Source organism: Arabidopsis lyrata, assembly GCF_000004255.2.
Source record: "Arabidopsis lyrata subsp. lyrata unplaced genomic scaffold ARALYscaffold_2, whole genome shotgun sequence".
Lineage (NCBI taxonomy): Eukaryota > Viridiplantae > Streptophyta > Magnoliopsida > Brassicales > Brassicaceae > Arabidopsis > Arabidopsis lyrata.
This window is the reverse complement of record NW_003302554.1, coordinates 1,475,316-1,489,975: the sequence shown is the minus strand read 5'-3', so window position 1 is coordinate 1,489,975 and position 14,660 is coordinate 1,475,316. Positions and strand designations below refer to the sequence as shown.

Sequence of the window (14,660 nt, the reverse complement as noted above, 5' to 3'; positions counted from 1 at the left end):
GTATATCTGATTTGAATATGGTTTTCTGAGTTTTACAAACTGAATGTAATTACTAGTGAATGGATTTATTTGATCTAGTTTTTTTACAATTGAAAATAAAAATAAAATACCAAAACTGTGTAGGTTTAAAGGTCACAATCCTCATTTTGGTCGGTTTAGTAATCAATTTAGAGAACAAATCATCCATGATGTTTCTTTGTGCTCTCTTATGAAATGTAAACCAAGAACACAATTTTATTCCCCAATTGTGTTCATAAAACAACAAAGAACATAATCGCAAATTTAGGCAATACGAGTAACAACAGCATGTATAGCATCAGCGAGTTGAGGCACTGTCTTCGAACTTAGACTTGCCATGCTTATCCTCCTGCAAATACACAATTTTCATTTTGAAGCCAAGTTTTTCATGAACACAGACAAATAAATATAACTGAATTTATGATAAGAGTAATGGTCTTAAAAGCTTCATGCCATTCCCATTTGGGACTTCAAATAGTGGTCATGTACCACTAGACTCTGTTTTTCCTAGTGGTTACATAAACATTATTTTTAGTTCCAAATGGGAAAGGCCTAATCTGAAAGTAAATGGAAACAGAATTATATTCTTTGACTAGACTAGAAGCCAAAAAATAAATAAATCATCTAGCTTAATCTGAAAGTAAATGGAAAAAGAATTATATTCTTTGAAAGTTTTAAAATGGAAATATATTCCTCACCAAAAAAAATTGTTTGCTAGAGCGGTCATGGTGTCATTTGAAAAACATATACATGTAAACAAAGGCCCTAAATATGTATATCTACTAGTTCCTAATAATCCTCTTAACTAGTACTATAACATTTGAAAAGACTAGATATATCCCTTACCCATCATAAGTCATGTAAATGTGATATTCTTTGGCAATCAAGTGAACTTGCTCCTCACTTAATCCAGTAAAAGTAAACATCCCAATATGTTTAATAATGTGACTCCAATCACCAGGTGTTCCTGAACAAAAGTTATGTATGCATGATTCAAATATGAGAAGATTAACAAAAAAAATGAAGGAAAGAAAAAGACACTAAACTAAACCTCTAGCTTGTATAGCTTCATATAACTGTTGACGCATGCTAATTATGCGGTCAGCCATTCCTTTTAGCTCAATTGTCCAGTCATTGTACATATCACTACCAAGACGTATACACATAAACTTTAGGCATAATCAAAATCTATATAAAATTTTTATTATAGTTTTTTTTTTATAATACATATTACCTGTTTTTTAGAATTGTGGCAACAATAGATGCACCATGAATAGGTGGGGTAAGATACATAGGCCTCACAACAAGTAGCACTTGGTCCTCAACTTTCTTAGCCACATCCTCTGACGTGCATACCTTCACATTAGACCCATGAAGATTACAATATGGCCTAGATTATTTCAAACTCAATTTTTGCGTTTGCGTGTGAAAAACAAAAATCAAAAGAATAATGCATATTTTCTAATATACATCATTTTCAGTTTATTTTCTCATAATATTTTTGGAAAATGCATATAAATAAAAATAAAGCAGTACTGCCAAGAAGTTTGGATGCTTACAATGGTAAGAGCGCCAATACGCTCCCCATAAAGACCCATATTTTTGGCATAACTTTGAGCTATCAAACATTCACCTCCATCGGCAACAAACATACGAACCGCTTGTGCATCTGAGTCAAGGCTACCACTAGCAAAACCCTGAAAGTGTTAAGGGGGAAAATGAGTCATGTTGCTTTTATGACTTACCTGATAATGCTTAAGGGAAAACACTATCAAAGAGCAAAGGTAATTTTATTACTTACCTGATATGCACTATCAAAGAAGGGTAATAAGCATTTCGATCTCACTAGTCGTCGAATCTGTTCCCATTGTTCGAATGTTGGGTCAACTCCTGTGGGGTTATGCCCACAAGCTTGAAGTACCACTATAGCTCCAGGAGGTGCAGCGCCAAGATCCTCGAGCATGCCTATTTTGATATATATCAAGTTTTTATTTGAAATAATGATTGGTATATATATATATATATATATATATATATATATATATATATATATATATATATATACACTTAGGAAATAACATCAATTGGGTCATATTAAAACAAATTTGGTGAAATTTGGTGTGAATGGGTCAAAACAAAAAGTACGATAAAATGCAACAATTCAAGGTGAAAGACAGAGAGAACTTATGGACATAGTTCTATAATCACCTTTGAAGTCAAGTCCCCGGCTCTTCGGATCATAGTAGCGGAAATACTCGACAGACAAACCCGCCAAAGCAAAAATACGGGGATGGTTCCCCCAAGTTGGGTCTGGAACGAAAATGACACGCTGAAAATAATGAGAAACGAAATTATTGACAAATAAGTGGCAATGTACATAGTAAATTTTTATACGAGTAAAGTTTGTTGCAAAATTTGTGAGTATATATATTGTAGAATTGTTGTATGTAGTATACGGGTAAGAAAATGGGTGATGGAAAATCGTTTTCAGTTTGGTTGTTTATTGGAAACGCGAGTCAGGGAGATGAAGGCTCAAAGGCTCATGAGGCAGTTATTTAATGGGTGGTCAGTTATGACAAACTATGAATACAACCGACGGGGTCGCATTTGGGTTATTTGGCAAAATAATGTGCGATTGAGCCCTTTTTTTAAAAGTGCTCAACTCATAACATGCTCGGTAAAGTTAGAGGAGCTGGATGATGAATTTTTCTGTACGTTTGTCTATGCTTCCAATGATGTAGAAGAAAGGAAAGAGCTGTGGAGGGAGCTGATGGATCATTCCGACTCTTCTATTATCAAAAATAAACCGTGGATGATTTTTGGGGATTTCAATGTCACTTTAGACATGGCTGAGCATTCTCGTGTTGATGATCATCCGCAGGTCACAGCGGGGATGAGGGATTTTCAGAATTTGGTTAACTATTGTTCGTTGTCTGATATGGCGTCACAAGGTCCTCTGTTCACCTGGTGCAACAAAAGGGAAAATGATTTGATCTTGAAAAAACTGGACCGTGTAATGACAAACGATGTGTGGGTGCAGACATACCCGCAAGTGTATTCAGTTTTTGAGGCAGGAGGTATCTCTGATCATCTCAGGTGTCGGATTATGAATATTGGTGGCGTAAGTAATACAGTTAAGGGTCGTAAACCATTTAAGTTTGTCAATGTTCTCACAGAAATGGAGGAGTTCTTGCCACTGGTGGACACCTATTGGAAAGAAACAGAGGACTTGTTTTTATCCACTTCCACGATGTTTCGATTCTCAAAAAAGTTGAAAACTCTAAAACCTAAGCTGCGTTCTCTGGCAAAGGATAGACTGGGAAACTTGGTCAAGAAAACGAAAGAAGCGTATGAAACCCTTTGTTCAAAACAGCAAGCAAATTTACTAAATCCCTCTCCGCAGCTGATGGAAGAAGAGAATGTAGCTTATCTCCGATGGGATCATGTGGCTGGACTAGAAGAAAAATATCTTAAGCAGAAATCAAAACTCCATTGGTTAGATGTGGGTGATAGAAACAACAAGACTTTCCATAGAGCGGCTGTAACCCGAGAAGCCCAAAACAATATCAAAGAAATATTGTGCCAAGATGGAAGAGTTGTTGTAAGTGAGGAAGAAAAAAAGGCAGAAGCAGAGAGATATTTCAGGGATTTTTTGCAACTTGTTCCAAGTGATTTTGCTGGTACATCGGTGGAAAACCTACAAGATCTGTTATCTTATAGATGCTCGCAGGCGGATGGAGAAATGCTCACCCGTGTTGTTACAGGAGAGGAAGTGAAAAAGGTACTGTTTTCAATGCCAAAGGATAAGTCCCCCGGCCCAGATGGTTATACCACTGAATTTTACAAGGCATCATGGGAGGTTATAGGGAAGGAATTTGTTCTAGCGATTCAATCCTTTTTTGCAAAAGGTTTTTTGCCTAAGGGTATTAACTCAACTATTCTTGCTCTTATCCCGAAGAAAAAAGGGGCAAAGGAGATGAAGGACTATAGACCAATCTCGTGTTGTAACGTGATATACAAGGTGATCTCAAAAATCATAGCAAATCGTCTCAAGCAGGTTCTCCCTAAATTCATAGCTGCAAATCAGTCGGCGTTTGTAAAAGACCGTCTTTTGATAGAAAATGTATTGCTGGCCATGGAGTTGGTCAAGGATTACCATAAAGACACCATCACAAGCCGTTGCGCGATAAAGATAGATATCTCTAAAGCTTTTGATTCCGTTCAGTGGTCTTTCTTGAATAAAGCTCTCTCCGCTCTAAACTTCCCTCCTATGTTTATTCAGTGGATCATGCTATGCGTCACCACAGCATCCTTCTCGGTACAAGTAAATGGAGAACTAGCGGGTTACTTTAGAAGTTCTCGCGGACTACGACAGGGCTGTTCCCTCTCACCTTACCTGTTTGTTATAAGTATGGACATTCTCTTAAAAATGTTAGACAAGGCAGCTGCAGCCCAACATTTTGGCTACCATCCAAGATGTAAGACTCTAGGTCTCACTCACCTAAGTTTTGCGGATGACCTCATGGTTCTCTCCGATGGAAATGTACGCTCTGTAGAAGGTATTATCTCGGTATTTGATGAATTTGCAAAAATCTCTGGTTTGAAAATTAGTATGGAGAAATCAACCCTCTATTTGGCTGGCACGTCGCGCTCAACAGTTCAACTAATTGCGGCAGTCTATCCTTTCGATATAGGACATCTTCCAGTTCGTTATCTGGGCCTCCCTCTAGTCACTAAGCGGCTTGCCACTGCAGACTGTGCTCCACTATTAGAACAGGTAAAGAAGCGCATCGAGTCTTGGACTGCACGGTATCTCTCTTTTGCGGGTCGTTTGAATTTGATTTCTTCGGTTTTGTGGAGCATTTGCAATTTTTGGTTGGCAGCATATCGTCTTCCTCGTGAATGCATTAATAGTGTTGAGAAATTATGTTCTGCATTTTTATGGTCAGGAGCTGAAATGAGAACTCATAAAGCAAAAATCTCTTGGGAACGAGTTTGTACACCTAAGCGAGAAGGAGGACTAGGGCTGAGATCTCTCAAGGAAGCTAATAATGTATGTTGCTTGAAACTGATATGGCGGTTAGTCTCTAACAGTAACTCCTTATGGGTTACATGGGTTAAAGAGACACTCCTTAAAAGAACATCTTTCTGGTCGCTCAAAAACAATTCAAGCATGGGTTCTTGGATATGGAGAAAAATTCTCAAATATAGAGATGTGGCAAAGAATTTCTGTAAGGTGGATGTGGGTAATGGAGAGCACACATCTTTCTGGTATGATCACTGGTCCGGGCTAGGGCGACTAATTGAGACTGCGGGAGTTAGAGGAGTTATTGATCTGGGGATAAGTAGAACAAGCTCGGTGGCGCAAGCGTGGGCTAGTCATCGTCGTCGAAGGCACCGCTCAGTTTTCTTAAATGAAACAGAGGAGGCTCTGTTTGAATATGGAAAAAAACGGAGCAGTAGAGAAGATACAGTCCTATGGCGATCCATGAATGACAGTTTCAAACCATTTTTCTCGACGAAAGACACTTGGAATCACATAAGAACAACTTCGACCACAGTCACTTGGCACAAAGGAGTATGGTTTTCAAATGAAACCCCTAAATACTCCTTTTGTGTATGGCTTGCAGCTCATGATCGGCTTTCTACGGGAGATCGTATGCAACAATGGAATGGGGGTGGATCGGGACTCTGCATTTTATGCAAAACGTGCACCGAATCTAGAGACCATCTATTTTTCTCATGTGCTTACACATCGAAAGTATGGGCAGCTGTTGCGAAAGGATTATTCAAAGCCAAGTACACGACAGTTTGGTCTCAGCTCATAGATCACATTTCCAACGCTCAACAAGATCGGGTGGAGAGGTTCCTAACAAGGTATGTTTTTCAAACAACCGTCTACATGATTTGGAAGGAGAGAAATGGCCGTAGGCACGATGAACAACCGCACACAGAGAATATCCTCACGGGCTGGATTGATAAGCAAATACGAGACCAAATTTCTATGATCCGAAGAAGGGGAGATAGACGATACGACGAGGCGTATCAACTATGGCTCCTAGCCCGAAGCTAATCTTCAAAGGCTGTCGTTTTTTTTTGTTTCTATCAAACACTATTTCAACTCGCTCTCAAACTTAAGTCGCACTTGGTTGTAAAAACGTAATTTTTCTTTTGAATATAATTTAACATTAGATTCAAAAAAAAAAAAGTATACGGGTAATTCGTTCTGAAATGCTAGAGGTTTCTTTTACCAAATTCTAATGACCATTGGAAAAAACTAAGTAGATAGTGAGAATTGTTTACTTCTTTGTTGTGTGTTGCTAGAAACTCAGCTCCAACTCTCAAAGAACCAGTACCAGACAAACACTGGATTGTAACAACTCTGTTCTCTTTCACTGCGGGACTGTCCAAAGCAAAACAATCTTTATAGTAGAATGAATAATAAAGAGAAAATATGAGAGAAAATAGCAGCGAATACATTACCTATCATCACCTAAGATAAGCTTGGTACTTAATTTATTAAATTCAGGAAGTCCATTAAGGGGAAGATATTCCTTGTCCCTAGACCTTGAGATAAAACAGAAAAATCATATAGGCTAATGAATAATGATTAACAAACAATAATGGGTTTGGAAAATTTAATTTGTTTACGTTTGCGTTCGTGTTTACATTATTTACTATATAATTTTTCTCAAAATAAGGATTTTATAAACGGAAATATTTAATTAAAAACTAAAAAGTATTTAGTATCTCTCTATTCATCATATACACAAAAGTTGCCTTTTGTTAACAAATAGTTTTTGCTAACTTACAGGTCGTTGGCTAACTGTTGCTCTGCTCTTCTCACAACATCAAGAACAAGAGGCTTTCCTTCCTTAAGAAAAAAAAACAAAACAAAAAAAAACAAAGAGAAGGCTAATCTAATCAATTCATGAACTCGCAAAATGGCAATAATTAACTTAATCATATAGATTATGAAGATCTGAAAATTACCTCAGTTCGATAGGTACCTGCGCTCAAATTCAACTTGACCGGACTAGGATCATCTCTACAAGCAAAAATTACCTGTTTCCATAATCATAAATATATACATTAGAAAAAAGATTAACATAAGTACACATTTTGTCGAAGCAGCATAAGTAAGTATATAAGAAATCAACAAAAAAAAAAAAAAAAAGAGAGAAGTGAAATCGATGAAGAGCCATTATATAGAGTAGTACACTGAGAACAGGATCTTTGGGAGCAGGAAGGACGCTTGACAAGATGGAATTCATGAGAATTGATTGAATCAGTTGAAAATTTGAAATGAATTTGAACCCCAAAAAAAAAGACTAATTATTGAAAAAAGTGTTGAGAAACTAAAACATTATTATATTAGGTTCACCAACCACATGAATCATGGTTTTAAAAAATACATTATTCTTTTCTTTTTTTTTCGTTTAAAATTTCCTTTTTCTAACAATTAGGAATTTCATTCTTTAATTAAAAATAATCCCTATAGATGATAAATTTAAAGCTGAGATGATTCAGCTAGGATTTTAGGTTGTATGCTAACCGTTGAAATAGATATGAAATATATTAATTGTCTTAATCTAATATTTTTTTTTCTTTTTCCTCGCTAACAATAGTTCTTCTATTATCTAAGATATTCCAAAAAAAAATATAAGAAAATTTAGTGTTTTTATAATGGGAAAATTCCCAAAAAAAACCTCAATTATTTTTTATTTGGATGTTTAATACCCAATTGTTTTCGGTTGGAAAAAAAATACACATATTAATAAAACTGTGCGATTTAATATCCAAAAAAATTAAATGTTGTTATTTTCATACTTACGATCTCACAACAAAAATAAAATTCCAATTTTACCCTTACTATCTTAATTAATTATTAACTTTTATATTACATGACAATAGTTTTTATTTAAATAAAAATTAATTTTGTTAATATTTCATTTTTTTGTTATCCCAAAAAAATTCAAAAAAAAATTCAAAATAATTTGCAGTTTATTTTACAAATATTTAATTTTTAAAAATTAAAAATAAAATTAATTAGCAAAAAATTTAGAAAAAGTAAAAAAAAAAATAGCCATTTTTATGAATTGATAAATCTTGAGAGAGACGATGAGATTCGGATTGAGATTTTGTCGAAAATAGTTTCATTCGTGAAGGATTTATATTCGAATAGAGAGTTTCTCACGACGAAGAAAAAGTTCATATTGATGCTCGTTGATATCATATGCATCACGACGAATCAAATCAAATTAGTTTTATTGGCGATGAAGATTTTGGATAGGATTAAAAGGAGATTGTGAACGGTTATCGAATTTGATGGTTGCAAAAGAGGACGGCGGAGATTGTTTACCGGTAATTCTAGTAGATATTAATCGAAAAAATTAGAATCGAAGAGGAAACGTCTCTTTGACATTGCAAAGACGGAATAAGATTGTACAAATGACTATTTTAAATATTTTTGATTTTCTGCTAATTTTTATGTTTAATTTTAAAATAAAATAATTATATAAATTTAAAATTTATTTTTTAGGCAACATAAAATAAAACATTAAAAAAATTAATTTTTATTTAAATAAAAAAATAATACCACGTTATTTAAAAGTTAATAATTAATTGAGATGGTAAGGGTAAAATTGGAATATTTTTTTTGTTGTAAGTTCGTGAGTATGAAAATAACAACATTTAATTGTTTGGGTATTAAATCGCACAGTTTTATTAATTTGTGTATTTTTCTTCCAACCGAAAATAATTGGGTATTAAACGTCCAAATAAAAAATATATGAGGTTTTTTTTGGGAATTTTCCCTTTTTATAATTGAAGATTAAAAAAAATTCTAAGTCAACACTTTCGTTTTGGTAATTTTTTTTATATTCATTTTAGAACACGAAAAAGAAAAAATATTACTCCGTTTGGAACCTAGCTTTATATATTTGAAAGATGATATTTGAAAACTCTATATGACAGGGGATTTTATATATTCATTTTAGTAATCTTCGAAGTGGGAACCTTTATCTAAGATTTGTTTTCTATATTCATTTTCGTAATCTTCGAAGTTGGAACCTACCTAGATATATATATTTGAAAGATGCTATTTGAAAATCAATCTTCTCAGATATATATTTTTAAATCATTAGGTACTTTTATGTGAACTGAACTTAATGTTTGCCATGTTTTATTTCAATAAAACAAAACCAACCGTTCTTGTATCATTATAATGATAAACTTCAACAAGCGCTGGTTTGATCAAATCTACAACTATGTGAGACAGAACTTCTGTCACAGAACCAATCAAGACGAAGCCAACGGTCTACAGACTGGTAAGTCTTTTTCGAAGAAAGGAGCAGCCCCAAGAATCGGATTGGATTCAAAGAAATTGGCCGGTTTAAGCTCAAAGCTAGCCGCGACGGTTGGCATAACCGGATAATCTTCTTGGCAAGGTACGTGATGGAACCCTAGTGTGTACCACAGCACTATGTCCTTGTTTTCGATCGAACGGTCCCTGTTTCAACACAAAAACGAAGATTTCAGAGAAATGTTTCAAACTATAAACGGTATGGCTCAATTGGTATAGTGCATAAATTAGTTTCTTACCGGTCTGACCAAACTTGTAGTGTGTCATCACCTTGGCTCTGGTAAATTAGAACTCCTCCGGCATATTGTTCTGACCGGTTATATGGAGTCACCCATATCTAAACCGACAAAACCAATTGTATAGGTTAAATCAACATTTTGACACATTGTCTTAAACCGATATATAAAACACATAGCCTAAAATTAAATACCTGATTATTGGTGAATGCACCTCGAATTTGAGGAGGATCGTCGTGATCAAGCAAACTCGCTGCATTACCACCCGGTATGATCCTGTAACCAGCCAGGTTTCCGATCCGAGATTTTCGGTTCGGGTTCACAATGTGGAATTCATATGGGTCATAAAGGCTCAATTTGATCTGAGCATCTTTCTCAGTCTTGGCTATGTATTTCTTGATCTTCAAGTAACTCTTCCTCGGCGATTTTCCTGTTGGAACTCTCTGCTTCTCTAGATGAACCTTGAACAAAGAATTATTCATTGGTCCATCAATGTCCATGTCTAGATGAAACGTTATGAAATGATCATGGACGACTCCAATCACATTCTCAGAGATCAACGGTCCAGAATCATCCTCCATATCACCTAAGTCATCTACATTATCATAAGGTGTCCCTTTCACCATTAACATTCCCGAAGCCGCGACCTAACAATAGCATTAAACTATAATGAAACTTTACAGAAATATATTCATATATATACAGAATTTTTTTAAAAATGTTTTGGCATACCGTAACACGGATTAAACCATCAGTCTGAAACTCCCAATCGAAAATATAGTCGTAATTTCCAACCGAAGTTGCCATTCGAGCGACCAATGTAACTTTTGGCCTTGACTCTCTTATCTGTTAAATCATCAATTTAGGAATCAATTGTCATTCAAAATATAAGAAAAGATAATCCGATCCGAACCAAACCAGAAAAGAGGGACCGAAAACCAAATTGAGCCTTAATATGATTATTATAGTAAAGGGAAACAAAAACGAACTTAAGCATATTTTCTTAAGAAAAAGTTACTCTCTTATACTAAAACTATATAAAGCACAAACCGTAAACTCAAATCGTATTAAACCTATTCGTAATATATTCGATCCGGTAGCTTTTCTTAAAACCGAATCCGAACCAAACCTAAAAAAGATCTAACACCCTTAATTAGCTCCTAATACTTAAGTAAATAAGAGAAACAAAGGACATACATCGGCATTGGTAAAAAGGATCTCAGAATGTCGCCAGCTGATGTCGCCTGCATAGCGTTCAAACAAGCATATCATATTAGGTTGAACAATGGGTGTGCCGTCTGAAGAGGCGAAAACACCGTCTATGTAGTAAGCATTTCGAGGGCAATCGTTGAGGGGCACGAGCGGCATGGCTGTGGGTCCTAAACCGAGCTCGCCTGCATCCATATAACCTTTGTAGTACCATCCTTCCTCGGGATCCATGTACGGTACAAACAACTCCGATGGGAACCCTTTGTACATCACACTTCTTGGTTCACCTGCTCTCTCCACATAAATAAACATCATGCGTGAGACGCAAGTTTTTCAAAAAAGGATGGTTGTTAAATTTCAAAAAAAGAACCATTTAACCTAAAATACTTTTCATGACAAAGGATTGTAGTTATATTTTATGTTTTTATTGGTCAACATAGATTTATACCATGTTTATGTATATATTTGAATTATGGTGTTATATACCTGTCTCGGAGTCACGAACCGTGGCCTGAGATATGATCATACCGGCTCGTTGGTCTGCTTTAACATGGAAAACCCAATTAGCCCACTTAACCAAATGTCCATCTTCGACCCTAAAACTAGGACCATCCGGTTGCTCCATCGAAATCGGGTTAATTCGATCCATATGCACCGGTTTATTCTGAACACCAAACCGGTATTCTGTACCCGAGGATTTGGGAATCGGAATTGGGCCTTTATCAACGATCTTGATAACCTCCAACTTGTCTAGGTCGACCGTTACATAAAGACCTTCGAGTGGTCTCATAAAATAATTAGTAGTGCCTTGTAACGTGTAACATTGGACTCTTATGACTCTACGTCCTTCTTCCTCATGTCCAAACCATCCCGCAAACGGTGTAATGCAAGCTAAATCGGAAAACTTAACCCCACGCGCTTCTATCGAGCGGTTGAATTCCAAGCTCTTCAAAGGAACCTGCAATATAATGTTGACATGACCAATTTTTTTAATTATTAAACCGGTTAGTAAGAGTGGAATCTCCGGGTAAAGTCTTGTAACTGTTGGTTTAAGGTTTGTGAAAGTGAAAAAAAGTCTATATGCACTAAACTAAAAAAATGTGACCAAAAACTTTAGATCTGTTACAAAAATCAAACTCTTGAATATTGAATGGAGCTCATAAGTCATTCAATCACTACCATAAAGTAATGGAATAGTTTGGTGTAGTGGAATGGTTTGGAGTAGTAGAATGGTTTGGAGTAGTTGAATGATTTGGAGTAGTTGAATAGTTTGGTGAAATTATTTGGTACTATAAATATGCTCTTCCACTCCATTGTAAGATACACCATTGATTCACTTAACAAAGAAATGTATAGTTTCTTCCCACATTATTACTCTCTCTCCCTTATATTTCTATCTCTTTAAATAATTTTCATTATTATACCATTTACAACATAAATGATCGATAGAAAATTTACGATACATTATTTTTCTTAATTATAACAAGATCAGTTTAAAATGAATAATATGTGAGTGAAATGTGAGCTCTATTTGAACTGATCAGATCCATAACGAACCAGCCAAAAATTGAACTAAAATATTGATATAAACCTAATTGATTAAAATCACTGAAATGAAAGAAAAACCACCAACCCATTAGAAAAATAAAGAGTTGATCAAAAAGTGATGATAATTGATAGCCAGACAAAAAAAAATCTATCCATAGTTTTGTTTGTTTCTGTTCTTGTAAGAGATCCCAAAAAAAACACTAAATACGCAAATGGTGAAGTTCAGATTGAACACTTCTACGTGCTGGTTAGGAAGTAAACCAAATCAAACCGGTAAGCTAAACCGGAAGTTTTCTGTTTTTCAAGAAAACCATCTATACCTGCGAAGCCGCGAAGACGTCGTTCAAGGTGAGAATCGGATACCCTGAAGTCCGGTTAACCACATCAGAAACGACCCGACCCGAATCAAGATCCACCGTTATCTCATGTGTTTGACCACCCCAATAAGCTACGACCGCAGCTCTTCGTGACGGAAGCTTATTTCCCTTTTTCCACTGAACGACACGTGTCTTCTCTGGCTCATCGAGAGCCATGGAGTGAATCGTGGCCGACCCGGAACCAAAACCCGGGTCATGACCCGAGAGTATGGTTCGAACTCTCGAGATTTCTCGCACCGTTAGTGGATCAAGTGGATGATGAGGCTTTTCTGAAGAGTGATCAACATGGACTTTAGGATTCGACCCGAGAGTTTTCCGGACCCGGGTACCGAACAAGAAGCCTGAGTCGGGTCCCAAAACCCAAGAATAGGTGGCGAAGATAAGGAGAAAGCTGAAGAACAAGAGAGAGAGGCGAGAAAAAGATGGTTCTGCCATCGTTTGAGTGAGAGCTTTTGACTATCTTTCACAAAGTTACTTATAAAAAGCTGAGAGAACAGATAAATAATTACTTAGTCCAGTCGAGCAACATGTTAAAGAAATAAACAATAATGAAGGTTTTTTAAAGTCCTATACGTTTGATCGCATCTATGAGATATGTTACTAATTTATTTTAGGGATTATTGTCTAAAATGTCCTTTTTTAAAAAAAACTTATAAAAATACCCTTTTTGAATAGTTTACGGGGATGTGTCTTTAGTCAAATGGTTAAGTCCATTTGTCTCCGCCTTTCCCAACGGAGTTCGACTCCAGTAAGTCGCGTTACCCTTCGTAGTAGGGATTGGCTATGGATCGGACCTTGTCGATCCAAAGATGTCAAAAAAAAAAAAAAAATAGTTTACGGATTTTGCCATTTTTTAACACTTAAAAATGTACGTATTTATGATCTTTTTTACAAAAATACGTACATTATACCAAATACTAAACCCTAAGAACAAATGGAACCGACTAAACCCAAACATAACGAATGAAACGCATGTTAAATCATATTTTTGGAGCCTAAAAAGGGACAAAATCCATAAACTATTCAAAAAAGGGCAAAATCCATAAATACCATTATAAAAAAGGGCAAAATCCGTAATTCTAACCATGCAATTGGTTTAGGCTATTTGTTTTATAAAATGTTCTTGTCATTGCAAATGATATAAAACTAATGTAAACACACAAAAAAATACTGAAAAAAAAAAAAACTATTTGGTTTAAGTTTGGTTCGACTATACTAGTTTGTAATTAAATTTTAATCAAGTTTATATAGTCATGACTAAGTACGATCGCATCTGTGAAATCATTTATATATTAACTCTAACCATGTGATGCCGAGAGTTTACCTTTAGGGTCTGACTGGTTTAAACGCAGCGGTTGCGGTTGCGGTTGCGGGAGTTTGCGGAAGCGGGCGGTTGCGGTTTCAAGCGTTACCAAGCGTTTTGAACGACTGGTTTAGCGTTTGAAAATGGATGCGTTTGCGGGAGTTTTATGACTGGTAAATCAGCGGTTGCGGTAGCAGTTAAATAAAAAAATGACCAAAAAAAATAAAAAATATTACAAAAAAAGAAATAAAAATACTAATATATTATTATGATAATATTAGAAAAATTGAACATGCTTAATAATTAAAACCATAAATAAAGTACTAAATAGTTATTCAAAAATAAAGAAATTTTGTAATAAGATAGTATTTTATACTGGGTTAACACCAAAAATTGCATCAAGTAATGAAGCAAACTGTAAATAACGTTGAATTCAATCAAAAAGCAAGTGATTTTCTATTCGAGAAAATAAATCGAAACATATATTCAATCAAAAAGCAAAGCAATACATAATGAAAAGAAAAAAAAAGATGCTAAGAAAAATATTCAAAGAGTTACACATGAGGTGATGAATGAATAAAATGATATATGATACTTACGTTTGG

The 14,660-nt window shown here is 35.3% G+C and overlaps 2 protein-coding genes across 2 annotated transcripts; both read right to left on the bottom strand.

The window, feature by feature from the left end:
- Positions 1-96: 96 nt before the first annotated feature.
- Positions 97-7,407, bottom strand: LOC9322519 (aspartate aminotransferase, cytoplasmic isozyme 2). Its single transcript, XM_021010193.1, has 12 exons — positions 7,239-7,407; positions 7,012-7,083; positions 6,831-6,892; positions 6,502-6,585; positions 6,322-6,421; positions 2,227-2,347; positions 1,820-1,983; positions 1,578-1,715; positions 1,253-1,374; positions 1,070-1,164; positions 865-985; positions 97-367 (listed from the first exon to the last, which is right to left on the bottom strand). The coding sequence occupies exons 1-12, from the start codon at positions 7,290-7,292 to the stop codon at positions 283-285; spliced, it is 1,218 nt and encodes a 405-aa protein (XP_020865852.1). The 5' UTR covers positions 7,293-7,407; the 3' UTR covers positions 97-282.
- Positions 7,408-9,180: 1,773 nt separating this feature from the next.
- LOC9322518 (primary amine oxidase) lies at positions 9,181-13,303 on the bottom strand. Its single transcript, XM_021010192.1, has 7 exons — positions 12,696-13,303; positions 11,314-11,785; positions 10,816-11,114; positions 10,351-10,464; positions 9,813-10,265; positions 9,622-9,719; positions 9,181-9,529 (listed from the first exon to the last, which is right to left on the bottom strand). Exons 1-7 carry the CDS (start codon positions 13,185-13,187, stop codon positions 9,319-9,321), a joined length of 2,139 nt encoding a protein of 712 aa, XP_020865851.1. The 5' UTR covers positions 13,188-13,303; the 3' UTR covers positions 9,181-9,318.
- Between the last annotated feature and the right edge of the window lie 1,357 nt (positions 13,304-14,660).

Excerpts from the sequence above, each read along its gene's own strand:
- LOC9322518 (XM_021010192.1), bottom strand. The coding sequence starts at position 13,187 with ATGGCAGAACCATCTTTTTCTCGCCTCTCTCTCTTGTTCTTCAGCTTT. Across the intron at positions 11,115-11,313 it reads GGTTCGTGACTCCGAGACAG|GTGAACCAAGAAGTGTGATG; the intron begins GTATATAACACC and ends TGGAGAGAGCAG. Across the intron at positions 9,720-9,812 it reads GTGCATTCACCAATAATCAG|ATATGGGTGACTCCATATAA; the intron begins GTATTTAATTTT and ends TTGTCGGTTTAG.
- LOC9322519 (XM_021010193.1), bottom strand. The coding sequence starts at position 7,292 with ATGAATTCCATCTTGTCAAGCGTCCTTCCTGCTCCCAAAGATCCTGTT. Across the intron at positions 2,348-6,321 it reads TAGCAACACACAACAAAGAA|CGTGTCATTTTCGTTCCAGA; the intron begins GTAAACAATTCT and ends CATTATTTTCAG. Across the intron at positions 1,716-1,819 it reads TCTTTGATAGTGCATATCAG|GGTTTTGCTAGTGGTAGCCT; the intron begins GTAAGTAATAAA and ends TAACACTTTCAG.